At 43.5% G+C, this 24,560-nt stretch overlaps 1 protein-coding gene across 1 annotated transcript; it reads right to left on the bottom strand.

Moving 5' to 3' along the window:
• Window positions 1-268: 268 nt before the first annotated feature.
• LOC149275396 (plexin-B1-like) lies at window positions 269-22,901 on the bottom strand. The gene is made up of 35 exons (XM_089504802.1): window positions 21,768-22,901; window positions 21,498-21,680; window positions 18,504-18,632; window positions 18,309-18,409; window positions 17,538-17,670; window positions 15,634-15,790; window positions 14,698-14,806; window positions 14,282-14,390; window positions 11,085-11,213; window positions 10,541-10,663; window positions 10,145-10,238; window positions 9,895-10,061; window positions 9,189-9,340; window positions 8,767-8,872; window positions 7,722-7,858; window positions 7,320-7,496; window positions 7,039-7,210; window positions 6,682-6,924; window positions 6,374-6,550; window positions 6,022-6,170; window positions 5,661-5,761; window positions 5,253-5,470; window positions 4,983-5,161; window positions 4,494-4,560; window positions 3,979-4,125; window positions 3,661-3,838; window positions 3,268-3,371; window positions 2,930-3,014; window positions 2,223-2,389; window positions 1,756-1,916; window positions 1,381-1,528; window positions 1,035-1,099; window positions 868-943; window positions 465-539; window positions 269-373 (listed from the first exon to the last, which is right to left on the bottom strand). The coding sequence occupies exons 1-35, from the start codon at window positions 22,899-22,901 to the stop codon at window positions 269-271; spliced, it is 5,757 nt and encodes a 1,918-aa protein (XP_089360928.1).
• Window positions 22,902-24,560: the final 1,659 nt, after the last annotated feature.

Raw genomic sequence — 24,560 nt, 5'->3', positions numbered from 1 at the left:
CATAGACTTGGCACATGAGAACGTCTAGGAGGACCTTGTACCCCATTCTGGGGATAAAAATCCATTATTAAAGTCCTTTTTTCTTTTGTAAAAAAACAAAAAAACGGATACCTATAAAAATATCTTTATTTGACTTCCACGTAAGCACCTGCCCCTCTACGTTCCGCTCGACCGGTTCATTGTGCGAGGGTTTCTGCTTCTCAGAGGCAGCTATACCTTCTGCGATTTTATAAAAATCTTCCACAGAGAGCCGTAACGAGTTCCCGCGTCACAAATCCGTGACTTTGTTTTCCACGGCGGCCGCTATCTGCTGCAATCGGTATCCGAGCTGCATCTTCTGGGCCGTGGTGTCCTCCTCCAGTGCTGTGATAATCTGGAAAACACAAAAGGAGGCGATGTGACAGTGATCTTTTAGTGATATTAGCGAATGGACTGGGGGGTGGGGGAAAAAAAAGGCTACCCACCTGATCGTAGTATTTGTTAATATATTTGTAGAGTTCATGGAGAGCCACCAAGCAGTTAAGTTCACCCGAGCAGTTCTGGAAGAAAGAAACAAAGTGTTGGGTACGGTAGGAAGCAGAGCGTCGAAGGGACAGTTATGGTGCTGACCATGGCTCTCTCTTGTACGGAGATAATAGAAATGTTACCCCCCAGAACAGACTTTAATATAAATTGTATCAACGAAATCTGAACTAGTTTCATCCTCACGAGCATCTTCAAAATCAACAATTTAGCATGTCTGAGTACAACCTGCCCCTGCTCGGAACGAAGACCACAGCAATGTACCACTGGGGCACTACATGGCCAGGAAGGTCATTAATCCAAAATATGAATAGATGAGTAGAGAGTCTTACGAGGCCGACTTACCCTGGACAGCTCGGCGAGGGCAGAATTCATCTCCTGGTCACTTGCCGAGATGGTCTGCCGGATGTCGGCGTAATACCTGGAGCAGCAAACGGAGATGAAACGTTTGTTTATATATTCAATATGTTTGAAAGAGAATGGTCTCAACGGAACATCGTGCGCCGTCTTACCTCTCTACCATCTGCTTGTAACGCGGGATATCTCTGGCATAAAGCAGTTTGTTTATGGGAGAATCCTGAAAAAAAGACAAGAAAACCCAGCTCAGCGTAGGTGCAAACCCCGCAAGATGTGAGTATCTAAAAGTAACATCTGAGGAAACAAGCTGCTTCCATGGAGTGTTAGGGAAGGTAATCAGTATCAGGTCCTTGGTGGATGTGCCTTAGTTGGCTACAATGTCCCAGGAGACCAATCTCTGGCCCCCCCAGGTCCAATAGTCTCTGCTCAAAGTCAACTGCAGAACGGAAGGTCCTCAGCTACGTTTAAATGCTTTATTATGTATCTTCAGAGATCTCTTACCCTTCCCAGCTTGTGATCAGCGATGGTGCAGGAGTCCATGAAGGTCTGTGCGATAACCGAGAGGACGGCGTCGACGCTGTCCGAAGTCTGCACGTCAAACACAAACTGCGGGTTTTTGATGATGTTGATCCAGAACCTTAAGGGCAAACTGCACACAACGGGAATTGGTCAACAGGAATGAAGGAGACAAGTCCTTCTGAAATCAGACATTACCGAGAGCGGCTCGATGCCAACTGATTGGGGCTTAGGGGTATTTTACAACGACAAAAACACATATGTAAAAACACAGGGGAAATAGATCCAGGCTTGGCATTAGAAGAATGTGAGCATTCATTCACCTCATCCTTGTAGGATGGGGTGGGTTAGTCTGAGTACCTGTTGGTTTTCCAGATGTGGATAGTCTCCGGGTCTGAGATGCCGTAGTGAGCTGCTTGCTCATCTAACAAGTCAAAGAAGTATTTCACAGCGAGCGGCACAGGGCGGCTGGTGCTGAGTATCACCTGGAACAGGTCATCCACAAACTTCTGCAGAGTCCCCTGTGAGCGCAATGAGATCGAAGTTAGTCCGATGTGAAGAAGTCTGCACTCACCGCCCAGCATTCACTCTTGGAGTGTGTTCTCCACGGATTTCTGAACATGCCATGAGAGCCCCTACTGTGCACGCTCATCACACATGCACAGTAATAAAAACAAACCTTATTATTACATTTATTTCCCCAGTTTTCGGCTCGAAGTATCCAAAAGGTAATAATTGGGGCGTAATCGTAATTGGTTAGTTCCAAAATAATAATTATCCAGAAGCGGAATGTGAATTTGAATCCATTGTGACCACTTGTCTCTCACCTTCATGGACAGAAGGCGCGTCAGGTAGATTTCGGGGATGGCTTTAGCTCGTTCTCTGTCCCGTAAACTTCCTCTCCTGTGTTTGGGGAGCTCAGGCTCCTCTGTAGCTTTCACAAGATGCCAAAGCTTTATCCCTCCCTCGTCCGCATCTTCCAGCATCGGCGTTTCTGTAAATGAACGCACGCAAGAATATTTAAGGAACGGAACAGTTTTAGCAAAATGATGACAAAGCATACCAACAGTGTTTTTTTTATTGTTTTTTTTTTTTATAATTTATGGAAAAAAACCCAATCCATGATCCATAAGCAGCTATGGAGAGAAAGAGGGGTCCGTCTCTTTCATGCACATTCGCCCATATTCTAAAAGTGATGGAAAATTCTACTTTCCGCACCAATGGTCCAGGTTACTTTAAACTGAGAAAAAACGTAGTATGGATTTCGTCAGCAAAGGACCCTCGTTAATGGCTAAGTACCGTCTTTACCAAATATTAGCAGTTCTTATTAAGCAAGGATTTCAAGCATCCCCTGTGCTGTATCTAAGGGGTACAAATACCAAAGAATGAGGAATACTTCCTTAGACCACCAGGAACAGATGTAATAAGGGGTTCAGGGCCTTTAGGGTCCATGGTGGATAAAGTAGAGCCGTTTGCTGAGTGTTGGTACGAAATATCTTTTCCCCCAAAGTTCTAGAAGGTAAACTTTACTCACTCTCTCCGGGGATGTAATCGTGGTTTTCGGGGTGGATATGTTTGCTCAGCCGTGGAACCAGAGCTACCGTTGCTGTATCCGGAACCTGCAAAAAACCAACATTTTCTATAAGATTGTAAGCTCCTTTGAGCAGGGCCCTCCTCACCTGTTGTCTCTGGACGTCATATTGTTATATACTACTTGTTATATCCTGTCTACCCGTTGTACAGCGCTACGGAATTTGATGGCGCTATATAAAACAATAAATAATAATAAGAAGAAGAAAGACTAAGGGTCCTGTGCAGAGAATCCCGGGTAAGATGAGCCTTTGATCCGTAGGAGAAGAAACAAAGCCTCACCTTGTAGTGCTGTAACGTGTTAATGCGTTTCCAGGATCCTTGGACCACGGAAGTCAGGTCTTCATCGGAGAGGATGAGGTGTCCTGCCAGCCCCGATCTCCATTCTGCAAAAAAAAAATTAAAATGAGATAACAATTCAAAAATTCTATCGGTGGGAGAAGTCTCTCCCCATTTTACAGACTGGGAAAAGAATAGTTAATTTCTCAGATTGCCAATTTTTTTCTTATTAGACTATCCTAAAATCGTGCTTTTCCTATAGAAACATCATTATTTATTTACATTTTTTTCAGTAAAAATGACTTAGTAACAATGTAATTTAAACTAGATTTAGAAGAAAACAACAACAAATGATTTTTTTGTGTTTTTTTTTTTTTACTTTCTGGTAGGTCTCACCAAGATCAAGTGTTTCAGGATTAGGCCGGAGACAGTATGGCGTGGCCTTATAAATTTGGTCCAAGATTTTCTCCTTCACCTGAGTGATGGTATCGCAATCTAGGACTTTCACAGGTACCCCCTGAGCTTCCTCTTCTCCGGGACCACCACAGTTGGTCTGAGTTACAGCATTCAGTGTCTGCGGAGGTAATATAGAAATTATTAGAATGTCCAAAAAAAAAAAGCTTAAAATGGGCAAAAAAACCTGGGATATTGTGCAATATACATGGAAGTCAAAGAAAACAAAACAATGGTTGATTAATAAGAGTTGGTTCCCACCAAAGTTTTGTATTCCACGTCATCCCGAAGTAACCGGTTATCATTTAACGTGTACTTGGCTTTGCCGGTCACACAATCAACCGGTCCTTTGTCCACCTGATGCTTTATGCCTCGGAAAAGCATGTAAAGAGGCTCCCCAACTGAGTCCTGAAACGCAGAAATCAAAGTATCACCGACAAAATATTTTATACAAAGATCTTAAGCCAAAAGGACTCTGAATGTGTAACTGGAAAATGAGCAAAACATTTGGTTTCGATACAGGATGGAGGAGAACAACAGATAGAAAAGGTGAAGATGTAGGGAAAAGAGGTTATAAGAGAATACAGGAAAGTGAGTAGGACTAAAGAGAGAAGGAGAAGTAACTGAGAACGGTCACCGCACGGGAGGTAAGCGCATGGAAGGAGGAGAGAAGATAATTAGATCAAGAAGATGGAGGTGCCAGGGTCCAAAATGGAGAAGTAGGTAGAATGGGCAGGGCAGGGAGGGTATCGTCCCCTGGCAATGCACAGACGTACCCTGACAAAGGAATACAGACAGATGGACATCCAGTTTGTCAGCAGCTTCTCCACCACCGTCTCTGTCCTACAGAAATGGAGCCAGAAGAAGAGAAATCACCTCTGCAGCCGAATTACAACGATCACTGACTTTAAAAAGCACCCATATTTTCAAGCTCATGGAATAGAGATCCTTTATGTCAACAGGAACATTACCAGGAGGCTTGCATTTGTCCATGGTAGTAAAGTGAAATGTTGCTCAACTTTTTTGTTTCATTGGACTGATTTCTGATAGCTTTCAATACTTTCAGATCTTAAATCCTGATCTGATATCACTATAGAACTATAACCTACTGTAATAGATCGCAAGGACCTCAGAGACTTCTGAACTTGTTGGATTTGGTGTCATTTTTTTTCATACTCACTCTTAAGAAATTATTTGTAATCCCTTCTTATCAACAAACTGCAGAATTCAGACAGAAGGCAAGCAAAGTCAGGGATAACCCTTACCTTCTGAGCATCAGCTTTGGGTTCTTGGCCACATACTGTTCCACTAGATCATTGAGGAGGGTCTTCAAGATGTCCGTGAAGTATTCAAGCTTCCCGTGCAAGGATACAGTAAGGAGAGAGGCCACATATGCGCGGTCCCTTGCGGAGAACGTCCGTTGGCTTTCCAGAGTGTGGATAAACTGGAAAGGGCCAAGAGAGGATGCGAGACAATTATAAGAAAGGTGCCATCCCAACAGCCGCCATTTCATAAAAGAATTCCTGGGTTTGTACCTTGGTGAGGAACAGTTTGCTGTTGAGAAGGTTTGACAGCTGAACCAAACCCTGTTCTACCGTCTGGCGACGACCTTCTGGTACATCCAGATCTCGTTTCAAGGGAGACTCTCTGTGGCCGGGGAAGAAAATCCTCTCTGCGTAAGACTTGTAGTCCAGAAAAGGGATGCCCGTTCCGACTAAGTCACTGGTGAGGTCCATCATTTCGGTCATCAGATCTATGGCATGAGAAAACACAACACTGAGGAAATTCCATTCTGTTCTTCGGAGAGAGAGATTCCACAGCAGAAACCAAGAAGGTCTTTAAAATGCACATTATTTTAAAAGCCCCAGGATATATCAGATTATTTGGCCATTTGGTCATTATTGATGACTGCAGGGCATATCCGCTAGTTTCAACACATCTACCTGTGAATTCCTTCTTGCACCGATCTCGGACACTGGTTTCCAAGTTCTCCAGCTGAATCTGGACCTTTTTGTAATCTCGCAAAGCCTGTTTGCTTTTTCTCCTAGAACAAAATTGAACAATTTGTGTTTATATGATAAGAACCAATTCCATGCTCTACAGAATTGGAGCAATCAGGAAATTCTTTCCCTTTGGTTTCTACACTGAATGCTCCTAGTTTTGACATTTGGCCAACAACTTCTCATTTCTATAACCCCCCCACACTTCATTCAGGAAGATTCCGAGCGCATTCATTCATTACTCTTTTTTAGACTTCTGAATAGCCTGTGGCTCGCTTTCTACAGAGATTGAAGTATCACATACCTATAAATCAAGACAATGATGAGGACAATCAGAACCACAAATGAAGCTCCTACTCCAAGTCCGATCTGAGCCTCGAGGGGGAAGGTAAGCTGGCTATCTGTGTCATATTGCACTTTCCCAAGGACTAGATGAATTCTTCCTATCTGCACCTGGATGAATGAATAAAACACAAAGATTACATTTTAACGAATGAATGCCCAGGCATTTGTGAAAATACAGAACATTAACAGAGCATAATCAAGCTTTCTTCTCGTATAGTGATGGTGGTCACCCACTGGTACCGTGGAAATGTTGCAGTTGGGTATATGGACCACGGAGGAAATAAACAATTATACTAATTTCAGGTTCTTACTGTAAATTCGGGAAGAGAATCCACTCCCTCTCTCTTGGACGGATAACGAGGAGATGGCTGTTTCTCTGGAGGTTCACAGTACAGATGGTTTCTCGTTAGCGTCTTCACCATGCAGACGCCGTCCCCAACCATTGCTACCATCTCTTCTTTGGTAATAGCCAAGTCCAGGTTTTCTCCCTGAGGACAGAGTAACAGCTTTTGAGTTATTTGACCTTGGATCTAAATGTATGCTGTACACCGATCGAGGGGATCTGTTTGAAGAGCTGGTCATTTGGATTTATTTAGACGTAGAGAATTCTTCCTCTCACCTCTACGGAGATAACACTGCCCGGCTTGTGTCGATACGGCTTAGCAGGATCCTCTGTATTCAACTGTTTCAGCACTGGGTCTGGCTCGTATGTGAATGAAGCAGTATTTATTACACTGAAGTTAAAGTGCAGATTATCCAGAATAAACTCCATATCTATACGGCTGTTACAGTGCAGGGGGTTAATGGCTGGAGTCTTGCAAAGGAGCAGGGAAGACGAATTTATCAGGCAGACCTCTTCAAACTGCACGAAAGAATGAAAGAAACAAAAGAATGAAAGGTTACTTGAGTAACAAAGACAAAAGAAAACAACAGACAATGCAAATATTATTATTACCAATAACCACGGATCAATTACCTGTTCTACACGGCAAAGAACGTTCTCTGGACATTCTGTCTCGGGGACAATACGGCGGTTCCTAACAAGACTACGCCTCTTTCGTCTTTCAACTGGAGAAACCGTCACTCGGATTTTTGGAGCTTGTACCACATCCAGATTCTGGCCAAACACCAATATCACACGACCTCCGCTAGAAAGGAATCACAGGGAGTAAGAACCGCTTCTTTTTTGTTGTTTTTGGGTTAACATCACTGTCCTAGATAATAAGTTCTTGTCCATTGTTTGGTAGTATTGGGTACCTGATGAAGCTCTTGGCTGGACTGGCTGACGTAATGTTGGGATCCGGGGTGTACGTGAAAAGCGAGTCGTAAGCCCTCAGTTCCCGGTCGCCGTAGCGGATGGTTACTGGAAATTCTGCTGTGCTGTTACTGGAACCAGTTAAACACTCCAGCTGGTTCTCCTGAATTTCTGAAAAACTGTAGATAAAGGAGGAAAAAAAAAAGAAACTGTTACTGGTTCTGAAGATTGTTACCAGATCTAAATCTAACAAACACGTCATTTCTTCTTCGTGACCTTCTTAACATCAGCATGATATGGTCAGCTAAGGTAAGTAAGCCTTTTGGGGCAGGACCCCCCTTTAAATCCTGCCCTTCGGGGAGAAAATATTTGATTAATGGACAGAAAATAACGCTGTAACGTACATCAGGCAGGGAATGTTGCCAATCAATACTCGGATTTCACTCAGACGGCCGGTGAGAAGTTTGGTTCCCAGCAAAGTGACTCTCGTGCCTCCAGATTTAGGTCCCCGAGACGGAGAAAAAGTAGTTAGTATTGGATTCTGAAAATAGAAACGCATCCGGATAAATTATTATTTATTCATTTATACAGCGCCATCATGTTCCGTGGCGATGTACAATGGGCAAACATGACATCACATAACAACTGTCACTTGCAGAAACAAATGGTGAGGATGGCCCGGAGTCTACAAATAATATATACAAGTTGTGTCTGTAAAACTGAGAATGATATAAACCTTAGTCGTGTGACAACATTTCGATACCGATACGTTGTGACATCAGCGGGAGGCTATACTGCAGATAATTTCATTTCATTCTCAGTTGTACAGACACTAAAAAAAAAGTCATAATTTACTATCTCCCAGGCGATGCGGTAAATGAGAAGAACGTCCTCTCTATGACATAGAATTGGGACTTCACCAAAACCTTTCGCTTCTGGCTAAAAAGTACATAAAACTCTGTGCATCAAAACCCAGAGAAATTGGCTTCTTTTCCAACACATTAATCAGACATTTTTATGGCTTCTTCCGGATCAACAATTACCGGAAAATCAGAAAGGTTGAATTTAACATATTTGGATCCCTTCTCAAATGTAATAATGTTATAATGATAAGTATGTAATATTGGCTGGTATGGATGATGGGAATTGTAGTGTCATTTCTGTAGTTGCCGTACTAAATCTTTCCTGCATATCCAGAGCTAAGTGCGTCTAAGAGCCAGACCACGAACTGAACACACATAGTAGAAGCTTTTCAACCCAAATCAGTTTTTTAACCCTTCACATCTTTATTTTTATTTACGGGCCTTCAGCCCAGCCAGTGTTAGTTAGAAATCGAAATCTTCGAAATGCTTCATTCACATCAAAAGACGGGTTTCTCCCAACAATTGTCTGAGCCATCGCTCGTCCTGCCCGCTGCTAGGCATTAACGTCCAGGATATAGTCCATTACCTGGTAGGTAAACACTTGGCTGGAAACACCATGTAATCCTCCGGGGACTCTGACAGACACATGGCCAGATGTCTCAGACCAGCTCTTGCCGGTCACACAAACAATGCTGTCAGGAAGAAAACAGACCACAATGAGACTTGTTATAAAAAAAAAATGGAATAAATGTATAGATCAAAAAAATTGGTATCTCATCGAGGGAATGGAGAGTTTAATGGCGGTGTGCAACTATAGGGCTTTCTACTGTAGGAGGGAGATAAACTTTTCTCCAGATTCCAACAGTCATGGGGCAAAGTTAGAAACATGTGAATGGCTGCATATATACGCCTATTACAATTATTGTTAAGGAGGGAATTTCCATTTATAAATATTATATACATTTCTTGTTTCTATGAAATTGAACAATGCGGAAAAGTGTGGATTACCTGCTGGAAATCTCATATTTTATAGAGTCCACCTGGCACGGGATATCAGCCACAGTCACCGTGTCTGCAATGTCCTCAAGTTTCTGACCCAGGTTGGAACCAGTTATGGTGATTTTCGTTCCACCCTCTATGGGGCCGGAAAGAGGTTCAATCTGGGGGGGAAAAAAACAATACATTTTAGAATCTGAAACTCACTACAGATTGAATAAATGGATTGGAAAGGAATGATTGGAACCTTAATGAAAGCACTGATTGTAACATCGTATCAGAACCTGTTTGCCCTTCTGTTCTGACCTTTCTGCGACCTGCCTTGAACCCAACACATTACTGTTCATCATAGTAATTTATTTACGAGGTCTGAAAGACTCTGGACTAATCTACAAGGTTCTAGCTGATCCAACAGCCATTGCATAGACTCAAATAGTAAGAATGTTATGGTTATAATGTGCTGAGGTTTCTGATACCAGATTCCTATAAAGGCCTGGGATCTTCAACTTCAACCTCGGAAACATTGAATCCGAACAAAATGCATCATAAACACCTTTTTTCGGGTATTTCGGGTATCTTTGATACTTCTTTGGGTGTCTTCAATTTTATATCAAACTTTGTTTCTGATCAAAAGTGATGTCCCTTTACGAGTATATATGCAAACTTTGATTGACGCATCATGGACACGATCGGAGGTGCTTGTATGATGTCGACTTACAGAGTGAATGAGAGGCGCAGGGCAGGTTCCTTCCACTTGTTCCTTGCAGGATTCATGAAACAAGCAGCTTGGATATTCTCCTCCACACCACACGCAATGATACTTGGGATCAGCGGTTTGGCAGCGGCTGCAATCCGAGTGTCCGACGGAGCAGTTATACAGAGTTACTGCGGAGTGAAGGCAGACAATCATGTAACTTGATCAGGAGAACGAGGAACCTCTAGATCGATGCATTCTGCGGCTCACGTACCATGGAGATCCTCTGAGCTGTCGACTCGTAGATCATCCTGTCTCTGCACAAACACCAAAGCGTTGAACTCTGGCTGGGGAGCCGAGTAACTGTACTGAAACAAGACCAACGTGTTATGAGGCATGCTTAAATAAAATAAGTGAAAATACGTGATAATCAGCAAGAGACCCCAATGCCCAGATTATTAGTCTGCGTTTGGAGATATCTAGTCCCCATCGACCTCAAAATATGCTTGGAAATGGCCACATTCAGTTGCCCTTTTCAACAATGGCCCACCTGTACTCAGGCATATCCACATTTTCTCCATATTTTGGGTTTTATGGAGTACAACCATGGGTAAGAAGGACGGAAATAATCCTCACTGAAGTCTTTCCCGCCAGTGCTTGCAATTATTACCTGGTGCAGCTGACACGTAATGTAATACTTGGAGTCGTCCGTTGGATCTTGTTCCACCAACGCGTCGGTCACCAGCATATTGCCCTCTAGGACGAGGACGCACTCGTAGTCCCAGTCTTGCTCCTGGATGAGATAAACAGATGGTTGGGTTGTCGGCGCGGATCTGACCTCTGACAGATCTCCGAAAGGATGAGCTCTCTCACAACAAACAGACAACAGATATGACATGTTTACATAGACAACACCAACACTAAAACAATTAACTCTTCTACCAGCTGTTATATTACATATGTTCTAGTTACACATCATCGGGGCTTTTAGGGCTGTAGAACCCTGCGATACCCTCATACCCAGCTAACAATCCGAGCTCCTAGAAAAGAGGGGCATCAGGGGAGCAAAGATGGGCACAGGGACTACCAGAAAGTTAAAATTACCCCATAGGAGTCATACCATGACTTTACTACACTCTGTCCCGACACATACGCTGGTTAAAAATCCAAAAATGGTTAAAATTAGTAACTGTGGGGTTTAAAATATCAGATACCTGATAATGATGAAAATTCTTTCCCAGTAAAGTTATTTTTCTTTCCACGTTAACTGGCAACAACGAGGAGCTCTGGATGCTTTCCACACACGGGCAAGCGTCGGGACCCCAGAATAATTTTTCGTCGTTCTGCGGAAAAATAAAAAGGGGGAACAAAACATTGCCAGAGGCTGCGTAACGTTTGATGAAGAACCTCATTAATTATTATTATTAGAAGACAAGTCTAGGCTTTAGTACACAGAAATATTCAGCCGAACCGTCATGGAAAGTGTTAAAAATAATGATGTTTTCCACCACCGGGTTTAAATATGCTGTTTCATCTTTAAAGACTTCATAGTTAATAGGGTCTCTTGCTGAAGGAGAAGAAGAAAAGTAGCATGAATGGTATTGTCCTTGAACACAAAGGGACATCTCTTGTCACAGCCAGATCTGCTCAATGCCAGCTGGCAGCTGACGAGCCAGGAGGTTTCACAGCAGTCACTTGTGAATGCCAGCGAGATCTCAAATAATGTGTCCCTGCTCATAATTGCACCCTGCGTGAGCCAGCTGGCTCGGATGCAAAGCCTTCAACCATTAACGATTCTTACTAGAAATTCTGCCAAGCTGGAGAAGGAGGATTTTACGTAATTTTATTACCAATTGAACTACGAGTCTATTTGAAAAAAAGGCCTTTTACCAAACTCCCCCAATAAATCTAAAGTTCTCGACCTTCGAGCCAAAGTGAGAATGTTCTTGAGAGTTATTTAACTATTGAGGAGGACTCTCCGTCTTTAGAACATCTCTAGGGGTCTCTAAACCACAAGTTTATGTTAACCCCTTAGGTAAGGAAGATGTCTACAAGGTTCTACAAGGGGAAATTGACAGCAAAGAAGCCATGGTGGGTTCGGTAGGTGGAGGGGGCAACAGGCTCTGCAAGGGATCGGAGGCAGCTGAAGGTGCTGTGGCAGGTGCAGGGGCAACTATGAAGGGAAAGGCAGCCTAAGGTCTACGGTGGGGAGGCACTGCTGTAAAAAGGCTGATGACATCATTATCTCTATTTATGACCCAAAAAACAAACGTGATGTTTGTCAAAATGTATTTGTGTTAGTTTTTACACTTTCTGGCTTTATTTCAGAGATTGCCCCCCCCCCTTATTGGGAAGATAATAGCTTCTGGATTGGCTGTGGATCGCGGTGACATGCGGCCCTGGACTTGAACCCTCCTGTCGATTTTGTTCATTTATCTTGAAATCCCTGCGGAATTTGAGGCTCAGAATCTCAATATTTTAATCAATGGAGACCCAATGGGGTGTCTTGTGGTTAGAGGTTTATTACCTTTTTTTAATGGAAATAAGAAAAAAATATATTTAAACAAGAAAATAAAATATGATGCTCCTTTCTAAGCAATGGAGGTTAGATATTTCTAATAAGGGCGTTTTACTAGGAAAAAATCTCCTGCAATGCTTACAATTAATTGCTTCCAAATCCCCAGAAGTCCCTTATTAAGATCAGAGGCAGGCCACCTGCTGCTCCTCAGCCGTTATTGGACTACAAATCCTATCATCCGCTACCAGCATGTGGTTTTAGACTGTGTATGAAAATAATGTGGCCATAAACAGGACTGAAGACTCTCAATATGTTGAATATTTGGTAAAACTGTTAAAAAAGGTATTGTTTCCAGGGGATTTCCGAAATCCACCAAAAATTTGATTTATTATTCACTGGCTTTACTCTTTTTTTTTACATCTTTATATGACATTGTTAAGACAAATGTTTTGAGATTCTGTAAAATGTTTGGGTCTACATGGGACCTGGTGTTGGTTATGGTGCTGAAGATGGGGTAGTAAAGAATTCCCGGGGGTAATTTTAAAAATGGGTTCCCAGTGGCAACAACATTTGCATTATATGCCTATGAAGTTGCCTAATTTGGGAAATGTTTTCCACAATAATAATATAGCTTAAAAATAAATTGGGCCAGACTAAACACGGCCACGATTCTTACCAACTCAAAAAATCCCGGAGAATCAAATTGATAATCCATTCCTTGTTCTATAATACCAGGGAAACTGGGTGAAACGCCATCGATGTCTCCATCTCCCGAAAGGATGGTAGAAGCTGAGAAGGATGATGTCTCATTTTCCACGACAGTAGAATCCACCCAACCGTCTGCCTCGGTGTGATCCAAGCTTTCTTCCTCGGCCCCCTCCATTGTGATAGTTGGAGGCTCTTCGGAATATGGAATTTCACTCCCTAGATCACCAGGAAAATCGGGCAAAGTAGGAGCACCTTGGGTTGGCTTGCTGGTTGTTGGAATGGGATGGACAGCGGATGTGAACTCCTCTTGCTGTGGAATGACGGTGGTGGGAGTCCACGTCACTTTCTGATCATTATCAGACACTGTTGGTACAGGGACAGGTGGTGGCACTGATACAATATTAGACGTGGTTGTGCTTTGAGTGGTCCATTCCTCGAAGAGTACATCTATGTCAGTGGAGACGGGAAGAGTCTCATCTTCTGTGATGGGAGGGCTTGTAAAAACAGTTATAGAGAGGGTGGTGGGGTTCACTGTAGGGAGGCTGGTTGGTTCTTCTGTAGGAAGTTGCGTTGTTAAAATCGGTGTTGTGTCCTCAGTGGTAGGTTCAAGTGTGGTTGGCTGGGACTGAGGAGCGGTAGATGTTTCCTGAGTCGTTACCGTGGTAGTTAGAAGAGATGTGGTTGGCACAGTTGTAGGCACATGTGTAGTAGAAGCGTCAGTGACAACCAGTGGAGTGCTCTCCGTTGTGGTTGTGGTTGTGGTTGTAGTTGTAGTGATCTCAGGAATAGCGCTGGGGCTCGTTCGTTGAGATTCTGTGGTTGGAGGGATAGTTGACAATGGTTCCGAGGGAAATACAGGAGGCTGGGAAGGTTCTGGAACTGGAATCTGTGTCTGACGAAGAGAAGGCAGAAAACATCAATGAATATTTTTATAACACAGCTGCTTGGGTATGGAAGACCTATTTTTTTTTGATTTTGAGAAGACATACCGTGTAGATACAGGTCACTGTATGGAATTAAAGATAGAACAAAACGTGGAATGAAGAAATAAAAGAAATATAAAGAATACAAAAAGGGAATGTTACGTTGGAATGAAAGACGCAGGGTTAGGGAAAGCCGGAGGGAATAAGGATGTATGGAAGGAAGAGGAAATAGAAAGTGGAGGACGGGTAAGAGAAGGCTTACCAGCTTATTGTAGATGATTGTCCCCTCCTCGCAGGTAGCCTTGTGTGTGCAGAGGTGTTGCTGAATGCACCAGTTACACCCCCAGTCGCTGCTCACGCATCCACGGCACCTGGAGTTCCCACAGAAACACGCAAACAACATTCAGAATGGAACAGACGACATACCCGCAACTCAATCACAGAACGAAGCGGAGAGGTCAACTCAAGAGCACGCAAGACAGACACAACAACAAAGGGGAACACAAGACATGGTGCTACGGAGAACACTTCACACACGGAGATCGGACTTTACTGAAGACTTTACTGATATCAATGAAGAAATGCATTTCATAGAGTATTCCCAGCACGTACTGTTTGGTCTAGTTCTTTATTTTTAGGAGGCTATGCATGCGGAATCTGCTCAGTCACAATACTCACGGTGCCGTCTTGAAGAGCTGGGCCACGGCCGTGCAGTCGTAGAAGGTGAACGCTGCGGTGGAAATGACCACGTCGCCAAAGCGAAGAAGCAGCTTTACCTGCACGTGATCTGTGATAAAACATGTGTCGGGTTAATCTTTTTTTAGCCTACATTTTGTGTAAAGGCTGAAAAGTGGTCTTGTCCCCTAGCAACCAACAGAATGGACTGATAAGCAGGAGAATTGGTTGTCATGGTGATAAGATCACTCTTCGAACTTTGAATCAAAGTCACTTTTTATACATAGTAACATAGTAACTAAAGGCTATCAGAACCGGGCGAGAAAGCAGTAATTTTCATAGTAGAACAGCTATTAAGGAAAAATACTTCTTTAAAGTCAAATTTTTGACCAAATAAATGTATTTTTGAGGCATATAGAGAAGATACAGAACTTTGTATGATCTGGTCTTGATGCCCGTAGACGGAAGACCGGCCACCAGCGACCTAAGAATCCCATTTGTGGCAATGAGGACTATTGGACTCCCAATTTGGCCAATAGGCATTGACAAATTGGCAGCCGCTATTAGAAGTGGCCGGCACCCTTTCACTGCCAACATCGGGAATCAGTATTGACTAGAATTATGTTGACCGTCTAACCTTCGCTGAAATGGTTAAGAGTAACAGATAATGGAAGGCATTAAAATTCTAGTAAACAAGTTAATGTGCCCTTTTTAATATTCGTATAGATTGTTTTGCGTTACATTTTATTTCCGCGCCCCCGCGGCCCCCTTTTCTGGTCAATATTAAGTAATGTAGGTCATTCCTCTTATCCTTCGTGCCCTTTATGTTCCAGCATTGACTTTTTTTTCAGATCAGCCTGAAATTGATTTCTTGTGTCTGGCAGCACGGAGCGCGTTCACAGCTCGGTACAAAGTGTTCATGCGGCTCTAAACGCTAACCTATTCCCGGCCTGATGGCGGGAGCTTTGCTTGGATCCGGAGAAGGACAAACGACTCCAGCTTCGGTCCTCACAGCACGGCTTTCGAAATCCTCAAAGAAACAGGAGTACGACTCGTCGTGTTCCAGAGAAGGCAGGTCGGGAATAGCCAGGAAGATCTGTGAACCAAACGCAGGAGCGGACACTGAGAAAGCAAAGCCTTTCCTATAGTACTGTTACACGGAACACGTTAAAGGGGGGGGCTTCCAATTACTTTTTTATTCCTAGCATCAGTTTTTAAAGTTTTTAAAAACAGTCATATTTTTGCCCCATAATATAATGTTTTCTGGCAGCTGCATATTAGCCGTTCTCGCTCTGTTAGTTATCTGATCCCTAATCTACTAGACAAACACTTCTTATCATAATGCCCGTGGGAAACAATAGAGTGGCTCAGTCTTAATCACCCAGCCGGACACTCTGACTAATGACGTCTATGGAGGAACGGACTTCATTAGCATTACCATAAAGTATCAGATCAGTGTGGTGACTGATCCGGGAAAGTCATACAAAATATCACGACTGACAACAATGGCCGCCTTGAGATCTGCAGATAAAGGGAGTTTATTGGGACAAAATTAGATAAATCCAGGATTTTGTGACCGACATACATTATTGTATACAGCATTGGGGGGTTATATTACTGTATACAGTGCTGGGGGTTATATTACTGTATACAGCGCTGGGGGTTATTACTGTATACAGCGCTGGGGGGTACATTATTGTATATAGCATTGGGGGGGTATATTACTGTATACAGCGCTGGGGGTTATTACTGTATACAGTGCTGGGGGGGTTATATTACTGTATACAGCATTGGGGGGTTATATTACTGTATACAGTGCTGGGGGTTATATTACTGTATACAGCGCTGGGGGTTATTACTGTATACAGCGCTGGGGGGTTATATTACTGTATACAGCGCTGGGGGGTACATTAGTGTATACAGTGCTGGGGGGGTATATTACTGTATACAGCGCCGGGGGTTATATTACTGTATACAGCGCTGGGGGTTATTACTGTATACAGCGCTGGGGGGGTACATTAGTGTATACAGTGCTGGGGGGGGTATATTACTGTATACAGCGCTGGAGTTTATGGTCGAGGAGAAGAATATTTTTATATTTTTCCTTTTAAGCCCAAATCATATTTTACAATTTAAACAGATTAAATGACTGTAAATAATACTGAAGCCAAACTTGGTTTATTTGTTCAAACTACAAATAATTCTTGAATTGAAAGTATGAAAGCTTCCACTACAAGTTGGGCAGTAATAGTAACCTAACACTAGATGGCGCTAAAACACTCATTAACATTATACACCAAAAACTAAAGTTTGCTGTTTTTCCCTGTATCAAACAAATTTATTTTCCATGCCCTGAACGTGTACTGAACGAAGCTCCAAATTCTGGGCATAGAACGCAAGCTACTCCTCAACATTCCCCTTTCTGTCCCTACTTCACCATTAACCCCAGATTCTATTATTCCTGTCCATAAAGCCATAATGCCGCAACGCCCCTCTCCCATTCCCAAATGTCCCGCTGTTACACATTCATTCATCGTAGCCCTAAGAAAACGCTACAAAAAAATCATTACACTCACAATGAGAGCTTAATGATGAAACCAATAAACGTGACGGTGGGAAAAATAGTTAAAAAGCCATTGACCCTACATTTCTGGTCCTGTAACTACTTGTTCTAAACCAAAGATCTGTATCAGGTTCTGGCTTGCGTGCTAACTGGCTGCCTCCATCTACTGAGCTCCATCACAGGACCCGCTAGATGTTTCCATTGCGTGGAATTTCCAGCAGACGCTTGGAAGTTGGGGGAGATAACGAAGCCCGCAGGTTTCCCATCTAGATCAACTCACGTTTCTCTTTTCTTCTTTGCTGATGTTGGCTGGGCTCAGAGACTGCACGGTTAGGCACTGCTGGGTTGGGTCATGAGCCCAAAGCCATTGGTTCTTCTTTCCCGACCGCAAGCACTCGTGGCGTCTGCTACATCTGGGGGTGAAAGAGGCATTAGTGGGCCGGGATGGTCATTGGAACATTAACGTTAAAAAGACATCAATAGATGAGTAGGGAACAGGACGAAGAGACGCAGGGGACCAGCGAAATGCGTTGGCATCTTGTTCAGTGAATGTAAATCGATCATCGTTAATGTTCTAGAGATCATTTTGCTGTCTGAAGATAAAACAATTGATACGGACCAACCACTTTCTTACGACTTTCTAACTATAAGTCCCAGTGTGTCTCTCTAATGTATGGATGTATATATTAACCCTCGTGGTGCTCTGGCGGATCGTCCCATATATCAGACGCCGCAAGTCATTAGGGAGTAGAGTATCCGAGATTCCAAGCCGTACGGCACGCTGGTTATTTATACCGCTGAATGTAGTATTTTGGTAAACTCTTTCTTGGCGCGCGTCCAACAATAAATCTGTTGAGCTGCGTGTTGGATCACGCTGTACGGTCTTACACCACAGGCTCATTATGCAGCTTCAAAGAGAAGAAAAGAACTGAAGAAATGCTAACAAAATGTCATTTTAAGAAGGAAGTGATTTTTGCTTTTTAACACAAAAGTTTTAAGGTTACAAGAACGATCATGTTACGTCGCTGGAGGGTGGGAATCTGTTACTTACTTGCCATCAAGAACGCACCAACCGCAATAAGGATCCCCGGCGGAGAGGCAGGACTCACAGCCGGCGTGCTGAGAGCATTCAGAGAGCGGAACCTTGGTCACCTGCAAGGGATACAGAATGTAGAATGCAATCGTGGGTTTTCAGGATCAGCCGCCATGCCCCTGACGGCACTTGGCGCCCGATCGGGCCGCTTACCATGGACTGGGTCATGATATATAAATGCTTCTCTTGCTGATCAAACAGGAGGTCGGCCGACACAGCTGTGTTTGACTGGTTGGGTAAAACCGAATACAGGTTGGAGTCGCCGTTTCCGCCCAGGTAAACCTAAAAATCACCATAAAAATTCTATTAAAGTAACCAGCGCTACCTTTACCACTTAAAGTCATTTGCACCCTTCTTAACCCCTTTACATCTGGGCCAAAACAAATTAATCACCGAAATGACTCCTAAAACTGATCTGAGCTCAATGCGTCACTACGTTCTGGGATCATGATTTTTTTATTTTATTTTATACACATATATATATTAATATATTAATATATATATATATATACATACATATTTCATTTGCCTCTGGTTAAAAAATAAATAAATAAATAAAATAAAAATTGATTTTTTTTCTGTCTTAAATAAAAATACTCCAAGATATCCTTTTTGGGTGGGGAAGAATAGAAAAGGTATTTTAATCCTATCCACACACAAAAAAAGACCCGGAGATACAAATAAAATAGACACCTCGTCTTTTAACAATACCCTGGGTAAGGTTTCAAGGATTTAGAATGATTGCGGCAGAATAATTTGGATTAAGGTGCCGGGGGTAGGGTGGAGGAGTCGAGTAAAGAACAATGAAGAGATTTTGGGTTGGATTATCCAGTTCCTCATGGAACCCGAGAGGAGTTCTGCGCTCTGTCGGGTAACGAGGAGTCAAAGCTGCTGTCACTTCAAAGAGGTCGGATTGGGTTAGTTAGAGCGCAGCAGCCGTGGGACCATGCGCCTGCGCCACATTACAGACAACACGCTGATAACCCGCCAGTGCTAAAAAAAAAGTCATAAAAAATCATCCAGAAAGTGCCCGGAATTTTAGAATTCACAATTTATCCAAGTTCCAGTTCTGAGCATTGAATGGAAGGTTTATGGATAATCAGATATTTTCTGTCCCCGAGAACCTGCTCTCCGTAATGACATCGCTAGCGTCTGTGCGATTTTTTTTGGTGGAACCCGACACGCTGCGTCTTTAAAAAAAAAAAGAATGTTTGACGATCTGCTCTTAAGTATTTTCAAGTTCTCGACCTTCTATTGACCTTCTCCCAAGTAATGAGCGATCCATCTCTTTGATGGGCAATAAGGTGCTGAAGGATAAAAGCTGTCCTAGGCTTTTTAATGGACTTTTCACTTGACCTTGAGCTTGACCTTCACTTGTGAGTCCGGCCAGCAGGTGGGGATGAAGTTTAGATTTTGGGAAGCCATAACCGCCGGGGAAAAAACTCATCAATTTACTGCACGTAACGCCGCCGTGCCGAGCATTACAAAGAGATGACTGCCGTCCTAGACACCTTACCGACACCAGCAGCGGGTTTCACATTAATATCTATCGGGTCTAAATATTCCGAAATAAGTGGGTATTTGGCATAAATGACCCAAACACGGCACGTCCGATAACTCTTTGAGGGCCGCTGGCCGTTTTCACGCGGTTTCGCTTATGGCGGCAGCCAACTGGCTCTAATAATGGTTCTTCTGGAAACCTCTTGTTAGGAGGTAAAGATATTCTGAATGAAGTCACCTGTATTCAAGCAGGGATTCCAGCTGTGATATAACAGGGAGAAAAGCACCAGTTGGGATCATTAAGTCAGCATAGAATATGAAGGAGGTGACCCAGAGAATCAGCCCATTTACCCTGAAAGGGGGGGGGGGGGTTAGTGGCACCTTTGTAATTGTGTTGCCCCCAATTCACCACCTGCTTTGGATCCATCCTATATTTTAGTAACTGAGGGTTTGGGTAACAAAAGTAACGTCTCCGCTGACGTCTCCGCTGAGTTTATATTTTTTGTCATTTATTTTCTTAAATGTAAATCTCTGGAATCCAGAAGCGCAGTTTCATGCAAATCCCCAGAATGGATACAATTTACTGTGAATATGTTTAAAATGTAACATTTTTTGCTGCGACAGCCACATTAAGTATATGGCACCTAAAGCTACACCGCCTCGTCCGCTGTCGGCCCTCGAGGGGGAAAGACACTTCAAGCTAACAGCAGCAGACACGAGTCGGTAGAAGGTGTCCCGGTGCGGAGCCAGAACGACGTTTGCAATTTTAATAGGAGATAAACTGACCTGAATCTGTAAGAGGGAGCAGAGCCGGCTTCTCTGCCACCGCAGCAGCCATGACGGCTTCCGCCTTTCCCTGACGAGCCCAGAACAAAAATCCCCGATTGGCCAAAGAGGGGCAATTTTGTTTTAGGGGTGGTTAGAGGTGACGCTGGGGGCGGTGCTTTACGGAGACTTTTTAGGTGACATATATATAGGAGATATATATATACTGTATATATCATGCTTTTATTCAGGTTAGTAGGCTTATTGTATTTATCGATGTTTGAAATGTCTCTCACTCGGCTATCGTATTTAAAGCATTCCACTGATGAAAACATTAATGGTTAATTTGGACGGCTACTTTTTATGATAATAAAGTCGTTTGGTTCAGGTGGATGAGCACCAGGAATTTGATTTGATGCAAATTAGCCAGTTACACGGCTGAAAACGGCAGACTTTTTGCCAAATGCCCGATTACGGCTTCCAGCATTCTTAGACGAGGGTGGGAGAGACTAATCGGTGGCAGAAGATCAACAAGAAGAATTCAGGACTCTTGGTCTTCCACCTATTATATCTTCCCCTAGATAGTGAGAAGAAAGTGGCCGAGGAAGTAAGAGGAAACCTACAGAGCGCTGGGTCGTCCAACAATTCGGCGCCCAAGCCTGAAATAAACAGAGACCCTCAAGCCTTGTTTCACAGAAGATAAAACCAGGGCTTCATGGACAACAAAAAAGAGTCTCCTCTATGGGTTGGATTGTCCCTATCATTCATTCCATTGGTTAGATAAAAAAAAGCAGGAGTAAAGCAGGTTAAATTACAGAGATGGTGATTTATGTTCTAGAGGTAGCCATATCTAGGTAAAGTTTCTGTCCCTAGGACACCTACTTTGCTAAGTTGTCCTTTGCTGTCCCCAATGAAGGCGATGGTGTGATCATCTTCCACATTCACGGCAATGGCGGTGAGGCGAGCGCTCGTACTCTCAAACACAGGCGCAGCAACCAAGGAGTCCCGACTCGCCATGGGGCTCGGGGTATGATCGGAGCCACATGGGTACGCGTCAAGGGTATCCTGAAATTGAAATGAATGGAAAAGCTACATGGTTATCCAAAGAATAATTCAGAATGTAGACATGGATCAAGGCGTTATCGTACTTACCGATGGCAGTTGGACGCAATTTGACTTGACGTCATATTCAATGTAAGCTACCTCTCTCCCATCTTCCGCTTTGCCGTCCTTGGTGTAGCAGATGTCTCTTGTCTGGTTGATTAAGCGATCGATAAGCTCCAGAGAATACAAACACAGAGCCGACTCCTGGCTAACCTTCCCAGAAGCAGCCTGCCACTGGGAGAACGTGGCGAACAGGACATCCCCGCTAGTTTTTAGGGCTCCTTTTGCCAAAATCTCTCCTGGTTGGGTGACATAAGCAGCCTGAAGAAGGTTGTAGTTTTTGTTGTTGCTACCGCAGCTCAGAGGCAGTTCCACGTAGGAATAGTAGTGCGAATCGTCTGGACAGATGCGGGAAATGTAGGTTTTGTACTCCCTGGAATGTGATTTGAGGTCTCGGCGATAAAATAGGAAGTAAACGCTAGACTGGTGGTTGAAGACTTTGACGAAATGGTGGTTGTACTCGGAAAGCCGTCCAACCACCGCTAACTTGGCCGTGTCTTCGTAGGAGAAGACAGAGTGGGATTCCATTTCACCGGTGTCCCCCACTTCCAGGTTCCGAGTGGTGATTGGTGGAATGCCACCTGCTCCTTTGCTGGTATAGCCGCGTCCCACAAACAAAAGGGGTGACCCTACTTTAGAGAGTCCAACCAAGCCAACTGTGGTAACATTAGGGTCATTAGCGGCTACATATTGCGTGTCCACGGGCCTCTCTGGCCGGAATAGGACGGTACTAAGAGACCCCAGGCGTCTTTTCTCGCAAATCCCTTGGTAAACGCTCCCACACACGATGACCTCTTCTTGACTTGGCACCACCAGCAGCAGCTTGTTATGGTTATTTGTATTTTGAGCTTGGGGGCAGTCTGTGGACACGGGGGGTAAGCATTCCTTGCTATCCCACACAGGTCCCGTCTTTACGACACTTTCAACCTCTAATTCCTCGTTGAGTTGGTAAAGGTAGTTCGTGGCCCCGAGATACAGGGTCCCTGTGTTGGCGTCCAGTGTGAGGTGATTGAATACTGTGTTGTTCTGAGAAAACACAACATGAGGTCGCGTTCCAGAGACTGATGTCCCCAGGAGGCAGAAGGCAGCGAGAAGTAAAGTTCCTGATGGCATGATGATCATTCTGTAAGAAACACATAAAAAAATAAGGAAAAAACATAGAAACTGAAGCTGCCGGCAGATCGTCCCCAATTGGCCCCCATCTAGTCTGCCCATTTCTCCTGCTGTAAAGACTCAAACCTTAATCAGTCGTTGGTCTCGTCTTAGATTCAGGAGCCGTATGTCTATCCCATGCATGTTTAATACCCTCACTGTATTACCCTCTACCACTTCTGCTGGGAGGCTGTTCCACTTATCTACCATCCTATAAAGCAATTAAAGTATCTGTTGTCACAAAGAAGGGGTAGGAGTTACTTAGTGATGCTATTGGTTGAATTACCTCTGACAGCACAAGATAAGGTCTGCCCCCCCCCCCCCATTGCACGGCGCAGACTATTCTACAGTTTCTACCAGACTAATGTCCCATTTAGCAGAGCTGTCCAGAAATAGACTTAATTGAACGCGCTGTCTGTTCTGCGGTGCCTTTATGGGCTTTCAAAGGAAAAAAACACATTAAACACTGGCCCTTAGAAGTCAATTTTCCCGAATTTGGGTTTAATTTGCCTGGAAACAGCTCAGCTTTTCACCGTAATGGAAAAGCACATTCACCCAAAAAAAAAAATTCTAAATCAATAGGAAGGGGAAACCCTTTTTTTCTTCTGATATTCTGAGAGTTATGTTTTTTGTAAGCGCTGTTTTTTTTCACTGCTGTTTGGTTATCTGAGCCAAATCAAACTAATAAGGAATTATCCTCTTGCGTTTTAGTAAACAGGATTTTGCCCGAAGGTCTTTGTCCGTCGGAGGGAGCGTTTGGAAAATGAAGCTCCACTAAAGACTGATAAAAATATGGATGTTTTGTGAACTGAATATCCCAGGGGAGTATTTGCTCACCCTCGAGTTTGCTCGAGTATCCGGGATCTGACAATTCTAACTCTGTGACATCACTCCGCGTCACATGACCCCCAGGGAGCTGCAAGGGCCGAGCTGCGATGTTAATATGAAAAGTTCCTTCTTTCGCGGTGAGGCTAGACTATCGCCGACTGCGCCTCGTGCAGTAAGTTGCTGATTGCTGTTGATTGGCTCAGGCAGCCTTTGTGGAGGAAGAAGAAGGAAGAGAACTTCAGGACCGGACGTTGTTTAGAGACATAAACTCTGCCTCCTTTTGACAAAATTCTTGGCTTTCTATAAATTACTGTTTAACCAATTCTCCGCAGAACAATAACCCTTAAAGAACACACAGCATAGGAGTAATTTTAATCTTCAATTTTGTTTTGTTCCATCTTTAACTCCTACCAATAAAAGTTTAGCCAGCCGGGCAGGACATGCGTGTAACACATGTAACATACGATGCCGTCCCTTACAAAAAATTACTGCAGTTTTTCTGAAGTAATACTGCAGTTTTTTGGACATGAAAAAACTGCAATACTGCATTTTTACTGCACATTTACTGCAGTTTTTTTTTTTATATTGCAAACCTACAGTTGTACTTCAAAGTACTGTAGCTTTATTGCATTTGTACTTCCGTACAAAAATAACTGCAGTAAAACTGCAGTACAGTGAAGTACAAATGCAGTAAAACTGCAGTAAATGTGCAGTAATACTGCAGTAAAAGTGCAGTATTGCAGTTTTTTCATGTCCAAAAAACTGCAGTATTACTTCAGAAAAACTGCAGTAATTTTTTCG

Source organism: Sceloporus occidentalis, unplaced genomic scaffold, assembly GCF_023333645.1.
Source record: "Sceloporus occidentalis isolate IW3139 unplaced genomic scaffold, rSceOcc1.0.p SCAF_291, whole genome shotgun sequence".
In the NCBI taxonomy this organism is placed as follows: Eukaryota; Metazoa; Chordata; class Lepidosauria; order Squamata; family Phrynosomatidae; genus Sceloporus; species Sceloporus occidentalis.
Note: the sequence above shows the minus strand (reverse complement) of the source record. Positions and strands in the feature narration are given on the sequence as shown.

What these genes read in the sequence shown, in the direction of transcription:
- LOC149275396 (XM_089504802.1), bottom strand. Translation starts at nt 22,901, where the DNA reads ATGATCATCATGCCATCAGGAACTTTACTTCTCGCTGCCTTCTGCCTC. An exon ending in TTCTTTGCCGTGTAGAACAG is followed by an intron (nt 6,925 to 7,038) that starts GTAATTGATCCG and finishes TCTTTCGTGCAG; the next exon opens with TTTGAAGAGGTCTGCCTGAT. An exon ending in CGATTACATCCCCGGAGAGA is followed by an intron (nt 2,390 to 2,929) that starts GTGAGTAAAGTT and finishes GTTCATTTACAG; the next exon opens with AAACGCCGATGCTGGAAGAT.